This window comes from Oratosquilla oratoria, chromosome 11, assembly GCF_046742065.1.
Source record: "Oratosquilla oratoria isolate Oo_2021 chromosome 11, ASM4674206v1, whole genome shotgun sequence".
NCBI classification, from domain to species: domain Eukaryota; kingdom Metazoa; phylum Arthropoda; class Malacostraca; order Stomatopoda; family Squillidae; genus Oratosquilla; species Oratosquilla oratoria.
Window position 1 is genome coordinate 50,839,809 of NC_134787.1, and position 17,500 is coordinate 50,857,308.

At 35.3% G+C, this 17,500-nt stretch overlaps 1 protein-coding gene across 1 annotated transcript in view; it reads right to left on the bottom strand.

The window, feature by feature from the left end:
• Nucleotides 1–17,500, bottom strand: part of LOC143030054 (uncharacterized) — a 79,657-nt gene that overhangs the window by 15,981 nt on the left and 46,176 nt on the right. The window contains exons 15-16 of the mRNA XM_076193259.1: nt 11,966–12,081; nt 10,974–11,301 (exon numbers count right to left, since the gene is read on the bottom strand). Of these exons, the coding sequence (XP_076049374.1) occupies nt 10,974–11,301; nt 11,966–12,081 (444 nt within the window). The remainder of the gene's footprint in view (nt 1–10,973; nt 11,302–11,965; nt 12,082–17,500) is intronic.

The window sequence follows — 17,500 nt, forward strand, 5'->3', positions numbered from 1 at the left end:
CTGTTTTACCATAAACATCAATAGTTGAAGCCTTTTCTATTGTTTTTGCTTATGTTTTTTTTAATACTAACACATGTTATCAAAGTGTCAGCACACTGTCCTGACTGTGCAATTATTCTGGTTACTACCTATCGATTTTATTCACCCCACGGGAAATCCCGCCATAAAATATCGATTAGCCTGGTTATTGCCAGTTGGTTGTATATAACTAAGAGAATTCATCCTATGTAAATGGGTTATTTTTGGCATGTTTTATAATTTTGTTTTAGTTGACAGTTATTTCAAAATAAACTTAAAATTTGTCTAGGTCATATTATCTTGATCCTCTGGAACGTTGGGTTGTCATATATATATAAATCGAATTTGAAAATGTCTTTTCGTTTCTTCGACTGTAAATTTTAACACATGTACTGTATATATACTAATCATTAATATCCTTCTTTATAAAGGTAGAAGGGTAGTAATTGGGGTGTTGAAATATAATATAAAAACATGCTAAAAGGATTTTACTTCCTTATAATGGGAATATGATAATGTTTATGTCTATATTGTCGTATCTTAAGTTGTGTCCACAGTCACCACTGAAGATTCGGGACAGCTCAGGCATACCAACTGTCAAATTTTATTACATCTCATTATAACGCATTTCGACTCATTGATGCTTTATTGTTACTCAAGATTATCTTAAAAAATATTGTTATTAATAACGTAAGTTTTATACATAGAGCTTACAGAGCTAGACTTATTTGGTATTTTGAAAAGTTTACAAAGGTGGTATCTTGGTTTGCACAAGTCAAGCAGTCAAGAATTTGTAAACTTGATAGTTGAAATACTTATATGTTTTACTGTGTATATCAGGCAGTTTGTGCGTTGCGGTATATACTCAGAAAAGTCAAGTACTATTGCTGTTATTCCAGAATTTGTGCAGGAAAATTAATGACAATAGTGAGAGCTGTTCAAAGGAAAATGTGTTTAAAGTATTATTGAAAGCAATGATTTCGGGGATGGTGATGACTTAAGTGGATATATTATTCATGATGGTGCTTGCAGTGAGATTGGTGTAAATGTTAATGATGAATAATGTAAATTATATCTGTCGTGATGCATCATCATGTTTCACCATACCTGTCAAGGTACTGTGGTGTCTTGCCGGAAAATTTTGCGTTAGAGACCGTACGTTTGTGTATAAAACGGTAAGTAAACCATAAGAAAATTATATTTTTTGTCATTCAACATTTATTTGTTTCAAAACAAATGCAGAATGAAAACACAATGTAAACACATGGCACTGTATGAAGACCAGATAACGAAAACAGTAGTTTACAAAGTTCTTGTAAATAGTACTTTTTCATTATCTGTGGTGCTCAGACAGTGTCACTTGAAAAGGGGAATTTATTTCAAATTGTTTAAATGAAACACATTAAAAACACATCGCATGCAAAGAAAAACACAAGAATTTCAATTTACTCTGTAAGACTTGAAAATCATAGAAATTACATAAGACTTACGCAAAAATACGTAAGACTTGGCAGGTACGTATTTGCACAAGGTAACAAGCTGAATGGGTTACTATCGCCAGAGATGTTGAACGGAAGATAATCAAAGAAAATTTTACCTCATCTTACCCAACCTTACGTAGTTACTGGACGCAGATCAAATTAGGCCTAAATATGTCCAGATCTTCACCCTACGCGATGTAGCATTAGAAAATTAAATATTAATTTTGTAAATTATACTACATCAACGTAATATACATTTTTCATGGTGGAAAGTATTTCATTTTTTTTTGCTAAAAGCGATACACAAACGGAGCCCTCTTGACTGCTTGAAACGCTATCTTTGTTTTGGTAGATGCGGATGTCAAAGAAATTAAAGTATGATAAATTCGTCTATTCTAACCTAACCTGCATTTAGTAATGCAGTACCTGTAATTCTAGAGGTCCTCAGGGTCGTCATCGTCGCCGTCTTCGACCTCTGAATCTATATAAAAATAAATAAATAAATAAATAAATAAATGACGTCTAAAGGAGTCGATGCGAATTCGTTCGTTTGTGTATAACTTTTAGCAACGTTTTGTGTCATTGATTTTCTCCAAGAAAAACTTATATTACGTTGATGAATTATGATTTACAAAATCAATATTTATTTTTCTAATGCTATGTCGCGTAGGTGTGGACTTAAACAAATACCTTTGTTTATCCCAATTCAGTGGGCAACGTCAATAATTCTATTCTATATGACAATAGAAAACACACTATTGTGGTTACATAATTGCAATAAAAACCGTCGATTTGGTTTTGTATTTAATATGTTAAGTAGAGTTAGTGGAAATTTTATACAATCGAGCATAATCTCACCGAAAAAATCTACCCTCGTGGGGTCCTGTCGTTTTTCCAGTTGTCATATCAAGTTTCCTGAGTGTTCATCATTTACAAATATGACGTCAAATCGACAGTTTCTACTTCAATGTCGGACAGTTTTCTAAATTTCCTGATACTGTGTCATCACTTCCTTTTCACATATACGGTGTCAGTTTTGTATACAGCACTTCAGTGACCTGTCAGTTGGAAACAGTTTTAGGGTAAGTTTTCGGAAGTGCTTACCTACGCGATATACCATAAAAGATTAGATATTAATTTGTAAAATTATAATACATCCACGTGATATACGTTTTTCTCGGCAGAAATCAATAACAGAAAATTTTACTAAAAGCGACACACGAACGTAGCCGAAGAAATTAAAGTATGGTAAATTCGTATAATCTAACCTAACTTGCATTTAGTAATGGGATATTTGTCATTCTAAAGGTAATCAGGGACGTCCGATTGGACTGCGGGATGTAGAGGAATTGCATAGCTTTTAGAAATGCACAAATCTGCTCCGTAGCACTGTATTAAAATTGAGTCTGGTACTATTTGGCGCCTATGTTTTGCCGCCGTTTTTTTTTTTTTTTTTTTTTTGAGCCAATTGTGTCGACGCCAAATTAAAAACAAAAGGGAATGAGTAAATTAGTTGAAACTATGATGAAATTAATAATAAATAAAACTCAGTAAAATAATATAATATGTCAAACTCACTAGTTTAATGCAGCTCGAGATTGTGGGCTAAACCACGCAAATATTCTAATGGTTCCTCTTCATGAAATAGTCGCACAATATTAAAAATGTGCTCGTCAACTTTCACATACTTAAGAAGTTTTTGTCTTGCAGCATGGCCAGCAACCAATTGTTCATAATATACTTCTCTGCTCTTTTGAATTTTCTTTAAACAATCAATAAATTTCCTGATAACAGGGCGATATACTCCTAATTCCGCATAATTTTTCCTGTGTGCTGCTTCTGCGTGATTGTTAGTTCGGTCATTTTTAGCGACGGTTCGCTCGTACTGGTTCCACATCTCTGGGGGGAAAAGAGGTGGGCGCCTGCCATTGCCTCTTCTCATAGGTCATCCAGCATAATGATCTTCAAACCAGTTTAATAAGGAGTAAAGTTCTAATGGCAAGTCTTCTGACAGAGCATCGATGTCGTTATCCAAGTGAGGAACAGGGACGAAACACAAGGCTGTGATCATTTTAGCACTTAAAGCAAAATTAGAATTATTATTGTATACAACTTGGAGTCCAATCTGTTTAAGATGTTTATGAACATTATGAGTTAAATGGAAGTAACATCCTTGTATTTCTACATCTGGAAAACATTCTTTCATTGCCATAATAGCTGCCTGTTCAAAGTCACAGGAAATTGCTCTTGGTTTCAATCCTGGGATTGTGTCATGAAGTATCCGAAACATGCACACATATGTTGCACACCTTTTATTTGGTAATAATGCATATAATATTGGATGAACTCCTCCATGTCTTCTTGCCAGAATCACATAGACCTGTGTAAATAATGGAGGAGCTAACTTGAATGTCCCATCAGCATACCACACATCAGAATCAAGTAAAAACGCAGTCCAACTCTCTCTTCCGAAAATCAAAATTCTGTCGTCTGATTGACCACTGTCAGCTATTAAAAAATTCTCACATTCACCATTGCTCGTCATATACTGTTTGTATTCATCGGTAATCACTAATTCGTGAACATGCACAGGATTAGTAGGAGCGAGGTTCAATTGATTTCTTCTATTTTCTATCTGCCTCATCAATTCTGCACTTGGAAGTGCTCCTTGAGCAGCTTGAGAAATATTTTGTATACACGAATATATGACTGCCGATGGTTGATCTTGATACCCTTCAGCCCGACGCTTTACACTGGTATAATTGCAGCTAATTCTACACTTGCTGCTGAAGCACCATGCGAATGTTCGTTTATTTCCTTTATCACTACATTGTCACTAGTGTGTATACGAGTTTTGCACTCGTTTTTGTTTTCACATCTCCAAAACTTTATATTAGGGTCCTTCTTACTATGCTTGTTCAACACAAATAAGTATCCATTGTGAGTAAATTCTATTTTATTTCTCTTACATAGAATATGTTTAGCCATTTCTATAGAAGGGTTCAATACGACTATATATATAGACTAAGGATAAAAAGGTGCTTTAGAATTCCGAGCTGTATATATATATGATATGATATATATATATATATATATATATATATATATATATATATATATATATATATATATATATGATATGATATATATATATATATATATATATATATATGTGCATATATCAAATGAAGTAACGTAGGTGTCGTAACACACGAATAAAATAAACCTTAAACCCACTCTCGGAGAAAGATTTGCTGAGATACAGAGTAAGCCGTATATTTCGAGCACTAACTGTGGTCCTCTTCAACATGATTCTGTTGGTGCGTCCACGCACGAACACAACGAACGCACACACATACACACACACACACACACACACACACACACACACACACACACACACACACACACACACACACACACACACACACACACACACGACTCAATGGCGCAGTGGTAGCATTCGCGGCCGCCACTACGGCAGTCCGGGTTCAAATCCCGCCTAGGACTGAAATAATTTCAGTATCGCTGCGCTGCCAGTCGTTACTCCAACTCTCTTGGGCGTGGAATTGGGGAGGGTGTGCGTGTAAGGTCACAGCATTACCCATAGATCGGTCATATATGAGCTCTGAACTCTCTTTCGGAAGGGAAAATAGCTGTCGATCACGAGTCAAACACGTGATCCAAGACCATGGTGGTGAATCACACACAGACATCCTCGTCCTCCAAATGGTGAAATCACTGTCCTTCCCTTACTGCAGTATGGAGGGTGAGTGGTGGGGTTAGGTCAACCTCAAACTACCGGAGGTTTCTTTTCAGTGGAAGAATATCGCCTGACGGCAGTCGGTAAATATGTATGAACGATTCCCTGCCCGTGAAGCATCTGCAACTTGGGGAAAGAGTTGGTGACCTTGGCTGACATGGCTGAAGGGGGCTCAAGGTTTGAAATCTTCCCCGCCCGCTTTGCACACTCTCGTCTCTCTCGAGCTATCATGGGGTGACTGAGAGGGTCTTTTGTTGTGTGTACGTGTGTGTGTTTGAGTGTATGTGTACGTGTGTGTGTGTGTGTGTGTGTGTGTGTGTGTGTGTGTGTGTGTGTGTGTGTGTGTACCTGTGTGATTACGTGTGTGTGTGTTTGGGTGTATGTGAATGTGCGTGTATATATGTGCACGTGCATTTGTGTATGTGTGTGTGTTTGCGTGCATGTGTACTAATGTGTTTACGTGTGTGTGTTTGAGTGTATGTATATTTGCGTGTATATATGTGTGTAAGTGCGTTTGTGTATGTGTGTGTGTGTGTGTGTGTGAGTGCATGCGTACCAGTGTGTTTACGTGTGTGAGCGTATGTGTACGTGCATGTATATATGTGTGTACGTGCATTTGTGTATGTGTGTACGTGCATGTGTGTGTGTTTACCTCATTTTATTTACTGTTACAAACAAGGTAGATATGCTCATGTGTGTGTGTTTTATGTACCTGTTTTCCTCATTCTGTTTACGAGCTATACTCGTAAGGTCCCAGTTCTGTCCTAGCGAATGGAACACTCCAGAAACTAGAATAGAAATATCCCCTTTCAATGACTTATCGTGGAGAGGACACGAACAAAAAAAGGTAAAAAGAAGTATATATAAAATGACAAAGAATAACCTCAAACATGAACAAATAATAGTTCATGAAGTATTAAGGTAAGGCTAGCTTTCTTAACAGTAAAAACTATTTAGTCCAATAGTGTGCAAGAGTTTCCGTGCCATAATCCAAATCTAATATGAAATATTCGGTGGTATAAGGATTTTTTTTTTTTTTTTTTTTTAAGAATACCATTGCAAGAATCTTACGGTGGCATTCTTAATTTTTTAATTCCTTATATAAATCTTTCCCCTCCAAGGATTTATATAAGATTTATATATATATATATATATATATATATATATATATATATATATATATATATATATATATATATATATATATATATATATATATATATATATATATACAGGTAGGTGCAAAAGTCTGGACCCATAGGAAATTTACTATATAACAATTTACAGTTTTACATATAACAATTGATTTAATTATGAAAATGTAACTATCAAACAATTTCCACATTTTGCGAAGGATGTGCGCAGTTTATTGGACAATACATTTCCAAAGGAAATAGATTGGACGTCGAAGACCGGTTGAATGGCCATCATCATCTCCGGATTTGAGTCCTTTGGATTTTTTCTTATGGGGACATCTTAAATCAGTGGTTTATGCTAACAGACCAAGAACATTACAAGCACTAAAAGATAACATCACACAAGAAATTAAAATCATAAGAGGGAATAGCTATATGTTGACAAATGTGCAAAAATCATATGTCTCGCGAGTAAGAAAGTGTTTGGAAGAAGATAGAAATCAGTTCGAACACTTAATGTAACTGGAAATTGTTTGATAGTTACATTTTCATAATTTAATCAATTATTATATGTAAACTGTAAATTGTTATATAATAAATTTCCTATGGGTCCAGACTTTTGCACCACCCTGTATATATATATATTTATATATATATATATATATATATATATATATATATATATATATATATATAATATATATATATATATGTTTTTTCTTCTTTTCTAAGAATACCACCGATTATGTCGAACTCATGTCAATCTTTGCAATCCCCTACGCTCTCTGTGTGGGTCAATTGTACCTTCTCTCTCTCTTATACATATCTCATACATATATATAGATGTTGAGACATTGGGACAATTATGAGAAAGGTGGAAGGGGAAACACAGGTCTTGATCCGATTATTGAGTTTATTCCTGACCGGTTTTGCTTTAAAGTAGCTTCTGAAGAAGCTACTGTAAAGCGAAACCGGTCAGGAATAAACTGAATAACTGGATCAAGACCCGTTTTTCCCCCTTCCACCTCTCTCATCATATATATAGATATAGATGTAGCTAGATAGATGAATACACACACACACACACACACACACACACACACACACACACACACACACACACACACACACACACACACATATATATATATATATATATATATATATTGATTAAAATCAATTGTACTGGATGCTTTGATGATTTTAAGATAGGTATTCTTGATCTTCTGTTGTGTAGGTAAGAGAGGTATGAAGATATGCAATACATATTTCTAGAGAAATAAGAATTAGAGGACGAAAGAAGATGTCGGGTAAAAACAGTAGTGATTCTGGCCCAGTTTTAATTCAGGAAAAACATCGGGAACAAATTGAAGCGGTAGATAAGTTAACAGCTGAAATTACAAAACGCATACTACAGATGAATACACTTAATAGGCTATTTGCTTTTCTGCAGAACCAAATATTGTTACATGGACAAAAATATATTTTCTATGTTCTACACATTCAATATTTATGTAGGAAATATTCTGATATGAATTCTACGTCTATGACTTAAAATACGTTGTATTAAATGCCATGTTGCTTTATTTATAAAAGTTTGTCCAGAAGAGAATATTTATGCGTGGACAGCTTTAGATTTGCTTTGCTGAATAATCTAGTGGAAACTGCAAGAAATTTCCGCTAACATTATTGTGGCACTGAGAATTTTTTTTTCACAGTGCTAGTTGTGAAAGGAGTTTCTCCAAATTAAAGTTAATAAAGACATAAGCTATCAACAACGAACCAGGAACAATTAAGTAACCTTGCAATTTTGTCAATTCAAATAAATTTTCATATAAATTTTGATAGTATAATTGAAAAAAATACAAGAATAAAACCAAGAAGATCTTAGATAAGTGTAACATACTGACAATGTATAATAATTAACGTGTTCTGTTGCCTTATTATTCGAATATTTTGTAATACTTTTATTAGAATCTGTAAAATATTACAGTTTTGAAACGAATATCAGTGGCTACAAAGAATTAATTTTGTTTTATAGATAGATAGATTTTATGTATGTGTAATTACTAAGTTGAGAAAATAAATACAAAACTCGGATTTGCACATGGGCCATTGCTAGCCCATAATTGGGAGGCGAAGTGTTTTTAAAATTCGCGGGAGCCCAAAATTCGCGATACGAAACGGATTCACCTTGAAGCCAGAAAGCATGGAGGAAGCGTATACTACACAGGGTAACAACTATCTTGATTTTAGCATTATTTTTATGCGAAAGGTATTGAAAGAAAGACGAAGGGATTGATGTATACATATTTTTTTTTTAGTTGTTTTTAACATTTTCTCACTGTGTTCAAACCTAACTTAAACTGACCTAACTCTACAGAAAAGAGCGGGTCAGGTTTAAGAAGGAAATAAGCAGAAAATGGTTTACCAACATACTGATTAATGAGGGGAAATAGACGTAACCATATCGTGGCTGTTTTAAGAGTTAGACTACTTTATGGATGGGGATGACAGGTGGTAATGGACATGAAACTGCTAAGTGTGGGCCTTATGGTCTCTTGCAGTCTCCTTCATTCTCATGTTCTTAACCTAACTTTACTTAAAATATTCCCTAACCAAGTCTTAAAAAAAATCGATGAACAGTTCTGAAGTACGTGGATCTTTACGGTGATATTCTTAAAAAATTTCTTTCCTTATATGAATCTTATATAAACCTTGAATGGGAAAGATTTACATAAGGAAATATTTTTTAAGAATACCACGGTGGTATTCTTAAAAGATAAAGATTTTTTTATACTGTATAAATATTTCCCTGCCAAGGATTTATATAAGATTTAAGGAAAGAGTTTTTAAAGATACCACCGTAGGAATCTTACGTTGATCTTCTTAAAAAAATTCTTTCCTTGTAATATATAAATCTTTCACTTCCAAGGATTTATATAAGATTTATATAAGGAAAGATTTTTTTTAAGAATACCACTGTAAGATTCTTACGGTGGTATTTTTAAAAAGATCTTTCCTTATATTGTACAAATCTTTCCCTGCCAAGGATTTATATAAGATTTATATAAGGAAAGATTTTTTTAAGAATACCAACGTAAGATTCTTACGGTGGTATTCTTAAAAAGATCTTTCCTTAAACTGTACAAATCTTTCCCTTCCAAGGATTTATATAAGATTTATCTAAAGAATTTTTTTTAAGTATACCACCGTCTCCGGGTTCCGGGAGATGATTTGGGAGGCCCCAAAATCCACGGCTCGATACAGCCTCGAATAACTTCACCGATTGTAGAGCCTTGCGGGACACTATCAGCTGAACACTCATCTCCAATTACGTTTTACATATTCGTTCGGGCTGCCGTCTGGCGATTTTATTCAATGGCGTGAAACCCCATTACTGCTAGCAGTGACGTGTATCTAAATTTCACTTCTGCCAAATAATTGATCTTTATTTATTGAACAATTAGTTTATTCATTTATTCTTTAGTCGCACTTGTAGTATGGATTATACAGTGCATAAATCTTATTCGGTAGATATTTTAGAAAAAAAAGTGAAACCCCTACGGATCAGAGACACGTAGCATTCTTGTATGACCCGAGACTACTTTTCACAATAATAATAATAATAATGATAAAATAAATGAATAAATAAATGCTATCCCATCGTTCTGGTACTTGCCTTAAATATTTCGTTTTCCATCTGCACGATTAACTCTTCGGTGTGATTTTGTCCCGAAGGATAGAAGCGCTGGTCATTGCAAAGTTTTTTTTTCAGTCGTTATTGTGTAGAGAGTCTGTATACTCAGGCTTCTTAAAGGGAAGAGCCTGACAGGGACATAACAGGATGCTCTTTATTGTTATATTTATCTAAGTAATCAAATTATTTGTTTATTCATCTATCTATTTACTTATCTATTTATTTACTTATTCGCTCATTTACGTATTTACTTGTTTATTTGTTCAGTTAGTGAATTGTTGGTATGCGAATCCAACGCGTTCCCATTTTGCCAAATTGCATATCGCCAAGTTCCCTGAAGTAGCATTTCATCAAATTCCGGGAGAATAGGTTAAGTAAGTGAATTTGATGAAATGTGAATTTGGCAAAGCACAATTTGGCAAAACGGTAATGATTTGATAAGTCTATTACAGTGATAAGAACATAAGAATGAGGGAGACTGCAAGAGACCATAAGGCCTATATTTAGTTTACATAGGACCTATATATGCAAAATTAATGCAGTCAGGCGGAGTGGGGAGTGGAAAACATTAGAGGGCCTTTAGTAATTCACCAGCGCTTCTGTACATGGGAAGAGTGTAACGCCGAGAAGATGGAGGCACAGAGATGGCAAGGAAGACATGCAATTGAGGCACCAGAGAGAAGGTAAAGTAGGCCATGATAAAATACCAGCATTCCTCTCTAAGTGAAAAGTAATTCACCATCATAAAATTACTGCGTAACTCTGGTCCGTGGGGGTTCCATTAAAGCCCACCAATTACTGGCTACATAAGATATGTGTTCAGAGCACCTGGGGGTTCATTACTGACACTGTCATCTTGCAACTCTGCAACCAACCTGTGATGTTGCAAGCCATGATGATGGTGTGCCACCGCCCCATGCCCAGGGCGGCCATGACGGCGTCCAGGTCGTCCTCTCCCCCGGCAGACTTCTTCTGTAGTCTGCAGCGGCGTCCCTCAGGGTTCTCCATTGGGTCCCGCTTTGTCCAAGCAAGTTCCTTTTTGTCGTCCTTCTGGCTCTCAAAGTGGATCGCAGGTTGGTGCTTGTCTTTTTGCATGGTGGAGGGGGTTTCTTTGGGCGAGGGTATGAATGTAAAGTCTAGGAAGAATAGGAAATTTACCTTTACGAGTGATCGCCACTTATGTTGACTTATGAGCGGATTTAGAAAAGGAATTTACAACGGGTGTTTATGTCCTGGTTTTCCAACAGGGACGTGTCTTGCCGAGAAAATGGTCGTGAACGAAAAATAAATATTCACGTATTCCAATATTTCTCTCTCTCTCTCTCTCTCTCTCTCTCTCTCTCTCTCTCTCTCTCTCTCTCTCTCTCTCTCTCTCTCTCTCTCTCTCTCTCTCGGGATGGGCGTGTTTGCAGTGCGATTTTGTTGATATTTTTTTTTCAGATTCTTTGGATTCACTCAACGCGCATCAATATTCTTTTTTTGTTGTATATGTCGGTACTTATTGCATCACCTTTCAAATTTGTTACTTTCTTTAATTTTTTCTCCGTTTTTCACTCTCACAGCTGCTTGGCAAAAGATAAATACGATCATCTAAAGCACCACAGTATATAAATCACACTTAACACATCTAACGTCCAACAACATATGTATACATATATACGTTATCTCGCACTAATTTCTTCTAGGAACTCTAGTATGTTCAGACCACCTCTAGAGACCTGTATACCACCAGTACCTGGTTTCCACTAAAGCAGTACAAAGAAACTACCACCAGGATCCCTTGAAGGGGGAGGGGGGAGGGGGTGTCCGTGACGTCATAGGATAGATTGGGGCAGATGAGGCAAAAGACCCTTGAACAGTATCTTACCTTGTTACTTGGTCGTGTCCATCTTGAACCACCCTGTACTTTTCCACGATGGAGGTGAAAGGATATTGAACCAACCTGTTGTTTTTCGTAGTGCAGATGAAACATTTCTGAAACACCTTTTTTTCAATGTAGATAAATGTATATTGCGAAATCGCACTGCTGTTTTCACCATGTACATAGTATAATACTAAGCCACCCTGTAGCTTTTTATATTGCGAATAAAGCGTTGTTGAACTACCCTGTAACTTCCCAGTATAACCTGAATAGAATCGCCATTGTTGGCGGTTCGAATCCCGAGGCGACTGTCGGAATCATTTGATTCTCAGTATAATGTAAATGGAACATTGTTAAACCATCCTGTTGTTTTCTCATAACGCAAACAAAATTTATATTGCCGTAACACCCTGTAGTATTTCATATTGTAGATAAAGCATTTATACATACATCTTAAAAAATAGAAAAATAAAGAAAAATAAAATTAAAAAGCACTGGAAACTTTTGGCTATTGATCCATATAGTTGATCGGTAATAATAGTTGAGTTCTTGAAATCTGATGATTATAGTTTCACTTTTGACATCAGATTCTGGTTGGCGCCAGACGATTTTAATCAGCTAAAAGAGGACCTGGTAGTGACAGAGGGAAGGTGCAAGATCACTAATACATATAAAAATCCCTAATCACTAATAACATACAATTTTTTTTTTCAAATAACGTGTAATCGTATTTCAGGTTCCTTTTGTTTTCGTATAAGATTTTTCGCTTTGAGTAAAGCAGATGAATATGGGGCCCATCGGCCCCATTCTCACTTGCTCCTACAGACTGGCCCTCGCTGCTTTCTCGCGCTTCGCGTTTGAAATGAGTGGTAACTGATCCTGCCTGAATAGTAACAGTCAGAGATGGGCACGATTCGAAAAAATTGAAATCCCTTTAGCGATTCGCCAGCTCGTCAATTCCGATTGTAATAGTATGGGACCGTTGTGTACATATTACAATTACGTACAAAATTGTACAAGTATTATGTATTGTACTTGTGATGTGTTCAGTTGTGTTTGTGTTTTTCCATTGCATAATTGTCATAGATTTTATTGTATATTGATTTTGTTATTGTCATTGTTATAATTCCGAGTGCCTTTTTGTAAGGAGAACCAAGGTAAATCGTGTATGTTTCCCGCGCTAACTCAAAGCTTGGCGTCCCCAAGCGGGCAGTCTTAGTGTCGCTTCCGACGTGTGCGCACGCTTTGTCTCTAGTGTTTTGTAATTTGCACATTTAATATAATCCACCGTGTTTCATTTGAGCCACCCTATACACGATTCGATTATCCGATTCGGGTACCAAAAATCTAAGTCCGATTAGCAATTATCTAATTCAATAAATTTTGTTTAAAAGTGATTCGAAATTTCTAAAAGCTATTTTCAATGTTTCTAAAGGGGAGTTAATGCTCATTTACCTTAAATAAGCCATTTCTAATTAATACAAATATATAGAAATATTGATGAATAAAATGTTATTGCGAAAAAAAAACAAGACGACTTCGACCTGGATTATTCGCAAATTGTTTTAAATTTTCGGGAGTCCGATTGCGATTATCTGATTCGAAAATGCGAATCCGATTAATCGGATAATCGGACAGCCCACCTCTGGTAACTGTCATTATAATAACATCGTCGCGGGGAACACTAGCATTAACGACACAAGTAACGATAACGATAACCACTGGCGTTATAGGAAACAGAAAGCATTTGCTATGTTATTGCAACTCCCTCACCCTCCCACCTCCTCCCTTTTCCTCTCATTCTGGCTGTCGTCAGGCGATTTTATTTATCTCGTTAAGCCACGAAGTCGTCGTTTACGTCACGTAACGGACAACGTTGCGTAACGTACTGTAACGCTTTCTCGGTGTCGTAACGGTACTCCTTGGTACCGACCGAGCCAACAACTTCACGTCTGTCGTTCAACTTCCATGAAGTTGGGGACATTTGAATCCAACACACCTGAGCTTGGGCTAGAACGTAGGCACCTTGGAGTACTGAATAAAAGCCGTTGATGACAGTGAAAGACTGGAGACATATACTGTAGCACTATAGTGCTGTTAAACAACAGCAAACAAGCACGGTGCTGCACGCTACTGTGAAATGACCATTTGTCCGCAGTTAAACAATTGCCTCCACTTGTAGGTATCACAGTGGATGATGTCTTCTAGGAAGATGTGCGATATATATATATATATATATATATATATATATATATATATATATATATATATATATATATATATATGATGGTACATTGTGACAGGTTAATGAAGGTGGAAAAAGAAGTCACGGGTCTAGTTCCGAGTTCCTGAGTTTATTCCTGACCGGTTTCGCTCTATGCTTCTTCCTCTGAAGAAGGATAAGGCGAAACCGGTCAGGAATAAACTCAGGAACTCGAAACTAGACCCGTGACTTCTTTTCCCACCTTCATATATATATATAAATATATGTGAATATATATATATATATATATATATATATACATATATATATATATATATTGATGTTGAGACATTATGACAGGTTGACGTATGTGGGAGTAGGAAACACAGGAGTCTTAGTCTGAGTTTATTCCTAACTCGCTTCGCAGGAATAAACTCAGACTAAGACTCCTGTGTTTCCTACTCCACTTACATCATAATATATTTATATATGTATATATATATATTTATATATGTATATATATTTATATATATACACGTATATATATATGTATATATGTTTATACATGTATATATATGTATATATGTTTATACATGTATATATATGTATATATGTATATATATGTATACATATGCATATATATACATATATATATATATGTATGTATACATATATGTATATATATATGTAAATATATATATGTATATAATATACATATATATATATATATATATATATATATATATATATATATATATAGTCTGCAGGTTCTACTGTAAGTATATTTGGTTGAAAAGTGCAGCAATATCTGTATGATCTTGTTGATACTCTGCGAACTGAAAACTTATGTGTGGAGTTATACACAGACATGCTAATGCCAAAAGGTATAGTAAAACAAAATAGAGCGCTATCTATGTATTTATGAAATTTTGCACACTATGTACACTTTCAAGTGATATAAATATGACAATAAATGACAAAACTTACATATTGTTTTGATGTGGTTTCACGGCACAGGCTGAGGTCTCTCTCTCTTCCTCTCTTTCTCGCTCTCTCTCTCTCTCTCTTTCTCTCTTTTACCAAAGAAATATAAATATACGGTGCATCCAAAGTAACATGGTCCAACGAAAAATACAGTCATATATAGAACAACACAATTTGTTTCACATGAATAATCCTATAACTAACAGTAGTAACCACATAGTATCAGGTACAAGTTATACCGTAAATATCATCACAGGTATATCAGTCTTTCTGCATAAGATATTTCATCTCTCTCAATAATGAGTATCAGTATATTATACTAATTCCATAACATGAAAATGTTACTGTACTGTCGTTACATATTTATGTACATTTGTTTGACTTTATAAACGTATTTACATGAAACAACCAAATGGTCCCCTTCACCGAAAAACAAGTTCAACGTAGGTACATCAAAAGAAGGATTCTGTCCCGTAGGATGCCGTAGGTGGACACACCAATAACACGCGGCGCACAGTTTGAACATGACCCCTGTTGCACTGACACAACCTTTGTGCCTGTGGCACGCGGTTCCAAATCCTTGTCTCTACTTTAAGATCATGTGACAGTAATCGTACACGTGTTAAAGGATTACAAAGGATTACAAAGGCGGAGCATGCCGACAGGAGACCTTTTGATCCATATCTAGGTCGGATGCGAAAAAAAAATCATATTAATAATAAATCAAAACTATGATAATGTAAATAACAAAATACATAAATAAATGCAGGTAAATAGTAAATACTAATAAATTGACATATAACTAACAATAAATGAAAATCAGGCAGACAAATGATAACAAAACAAAAACAAATAATATAAGATGAATTATAATCATTACAGCATCTTACTTAGGTATTTATCTAAATGATTCTTAAAGCTTTGAACTGAACTACATTGCACTACCTGTGTAGGAAGTTTATTCCATTCATTAACTACACGGTTGGCAAAGTTGTTTTACCTACTTCCAAATTGAATCTATTTCCGGACAGTTTGAGACCATTGTTTCTTGTCTGATTCTCATTCAATGTGAAAATTTTGTCACTTTTGATGTTGTCAATTCCCTTTAAAATCTTAAAGACCTGTATCAAGTCACCTCTGAGTCTACGCTTTTTTAGGGAAAACAGATTCATATGTTTTAGTCGATTTTCGTATGATTTATTTTTGATATTTGGAATCAGTTTTGTGGCTCGCCGTTGTACTTTTTCCAGTCTGTCAATGTCTTTAATGAGATTCGGTGACCATACGGAAACAGCATATTCCAAATGTGGACGAACTAACGATTTATATAGCTTGTTAATGGGTGATGGACTTTTGAAATCAAAAGATCGCGCAATCAGTCCCAGAATCTTATTTGCTTTCTGAGAGGCTGAAATACACTGCTTGGATGATTTGAGGTCGTTACTGATAATTACGCCGAGATCTTTTTCACTATCCACTTTTGTTAACGAATTTCCAAATAACTTGTAATCGTACTTGTTATTTTTACCTATGTGCATTACCTTGCATTTACTTGTGTTAAATTTCATTAGCCACTTTTCAGACCATTGCTGTAATTGATCTAAATCTTCTTGAATATCTAATTGGTTTGAGTGATCATTTGCCACTCCGCACAGTTTTGTATCATCAGCAAATTTGGAAACAGTAGATTTTAGTCCATGGTCTATATCATTTATATATACTATGAATAGAAGTGGCCCAAGAACGGAACCCTGAGGAACTCCACTTGCAACACTTTTCCATCCAGAAGTTTGTCCATTTAAAACAACTCTCTGTTTTCGACCATTCAACCAATTACTAGTCCAACCTAATAGGCTACCACTTATTCCATGCAAAGCTAATTTAGTAAGTAGTCTTTCGTGTGGGACGGTATCAAAAGCTTGCCGTGTGTAGTACATTCTGCTAGAATACACCTCATGCACACTCAAATTAGGATTCAATTCACTTCCGTATGTTACATATTTAGTAGCAGTGTTTGGTTGGTTTGTTGGCCGTTATTTCGATTTTTCTAATGGGTTGGTGTTAGTGTTGTCCTAAAGGGCTTTACAGATTAATCTGTGTCCAAGGGTTTTTGCACGTCCACATAACTGATACACGGCTCCCGTATATATATGTATATATATATATATATATATATATATATATATATATATATATATATATATATATATATATATATATATATATATTTCTTGCCAAAACGTGGGACACGGGATAAATTCCTGATTCTACAAGACAGATTAATTATACTAGTGTTGTCCCTTACTCCTGGTAAAAACTTTGCTAGTTTATTGTACTGCCTCTTTAATTATTCA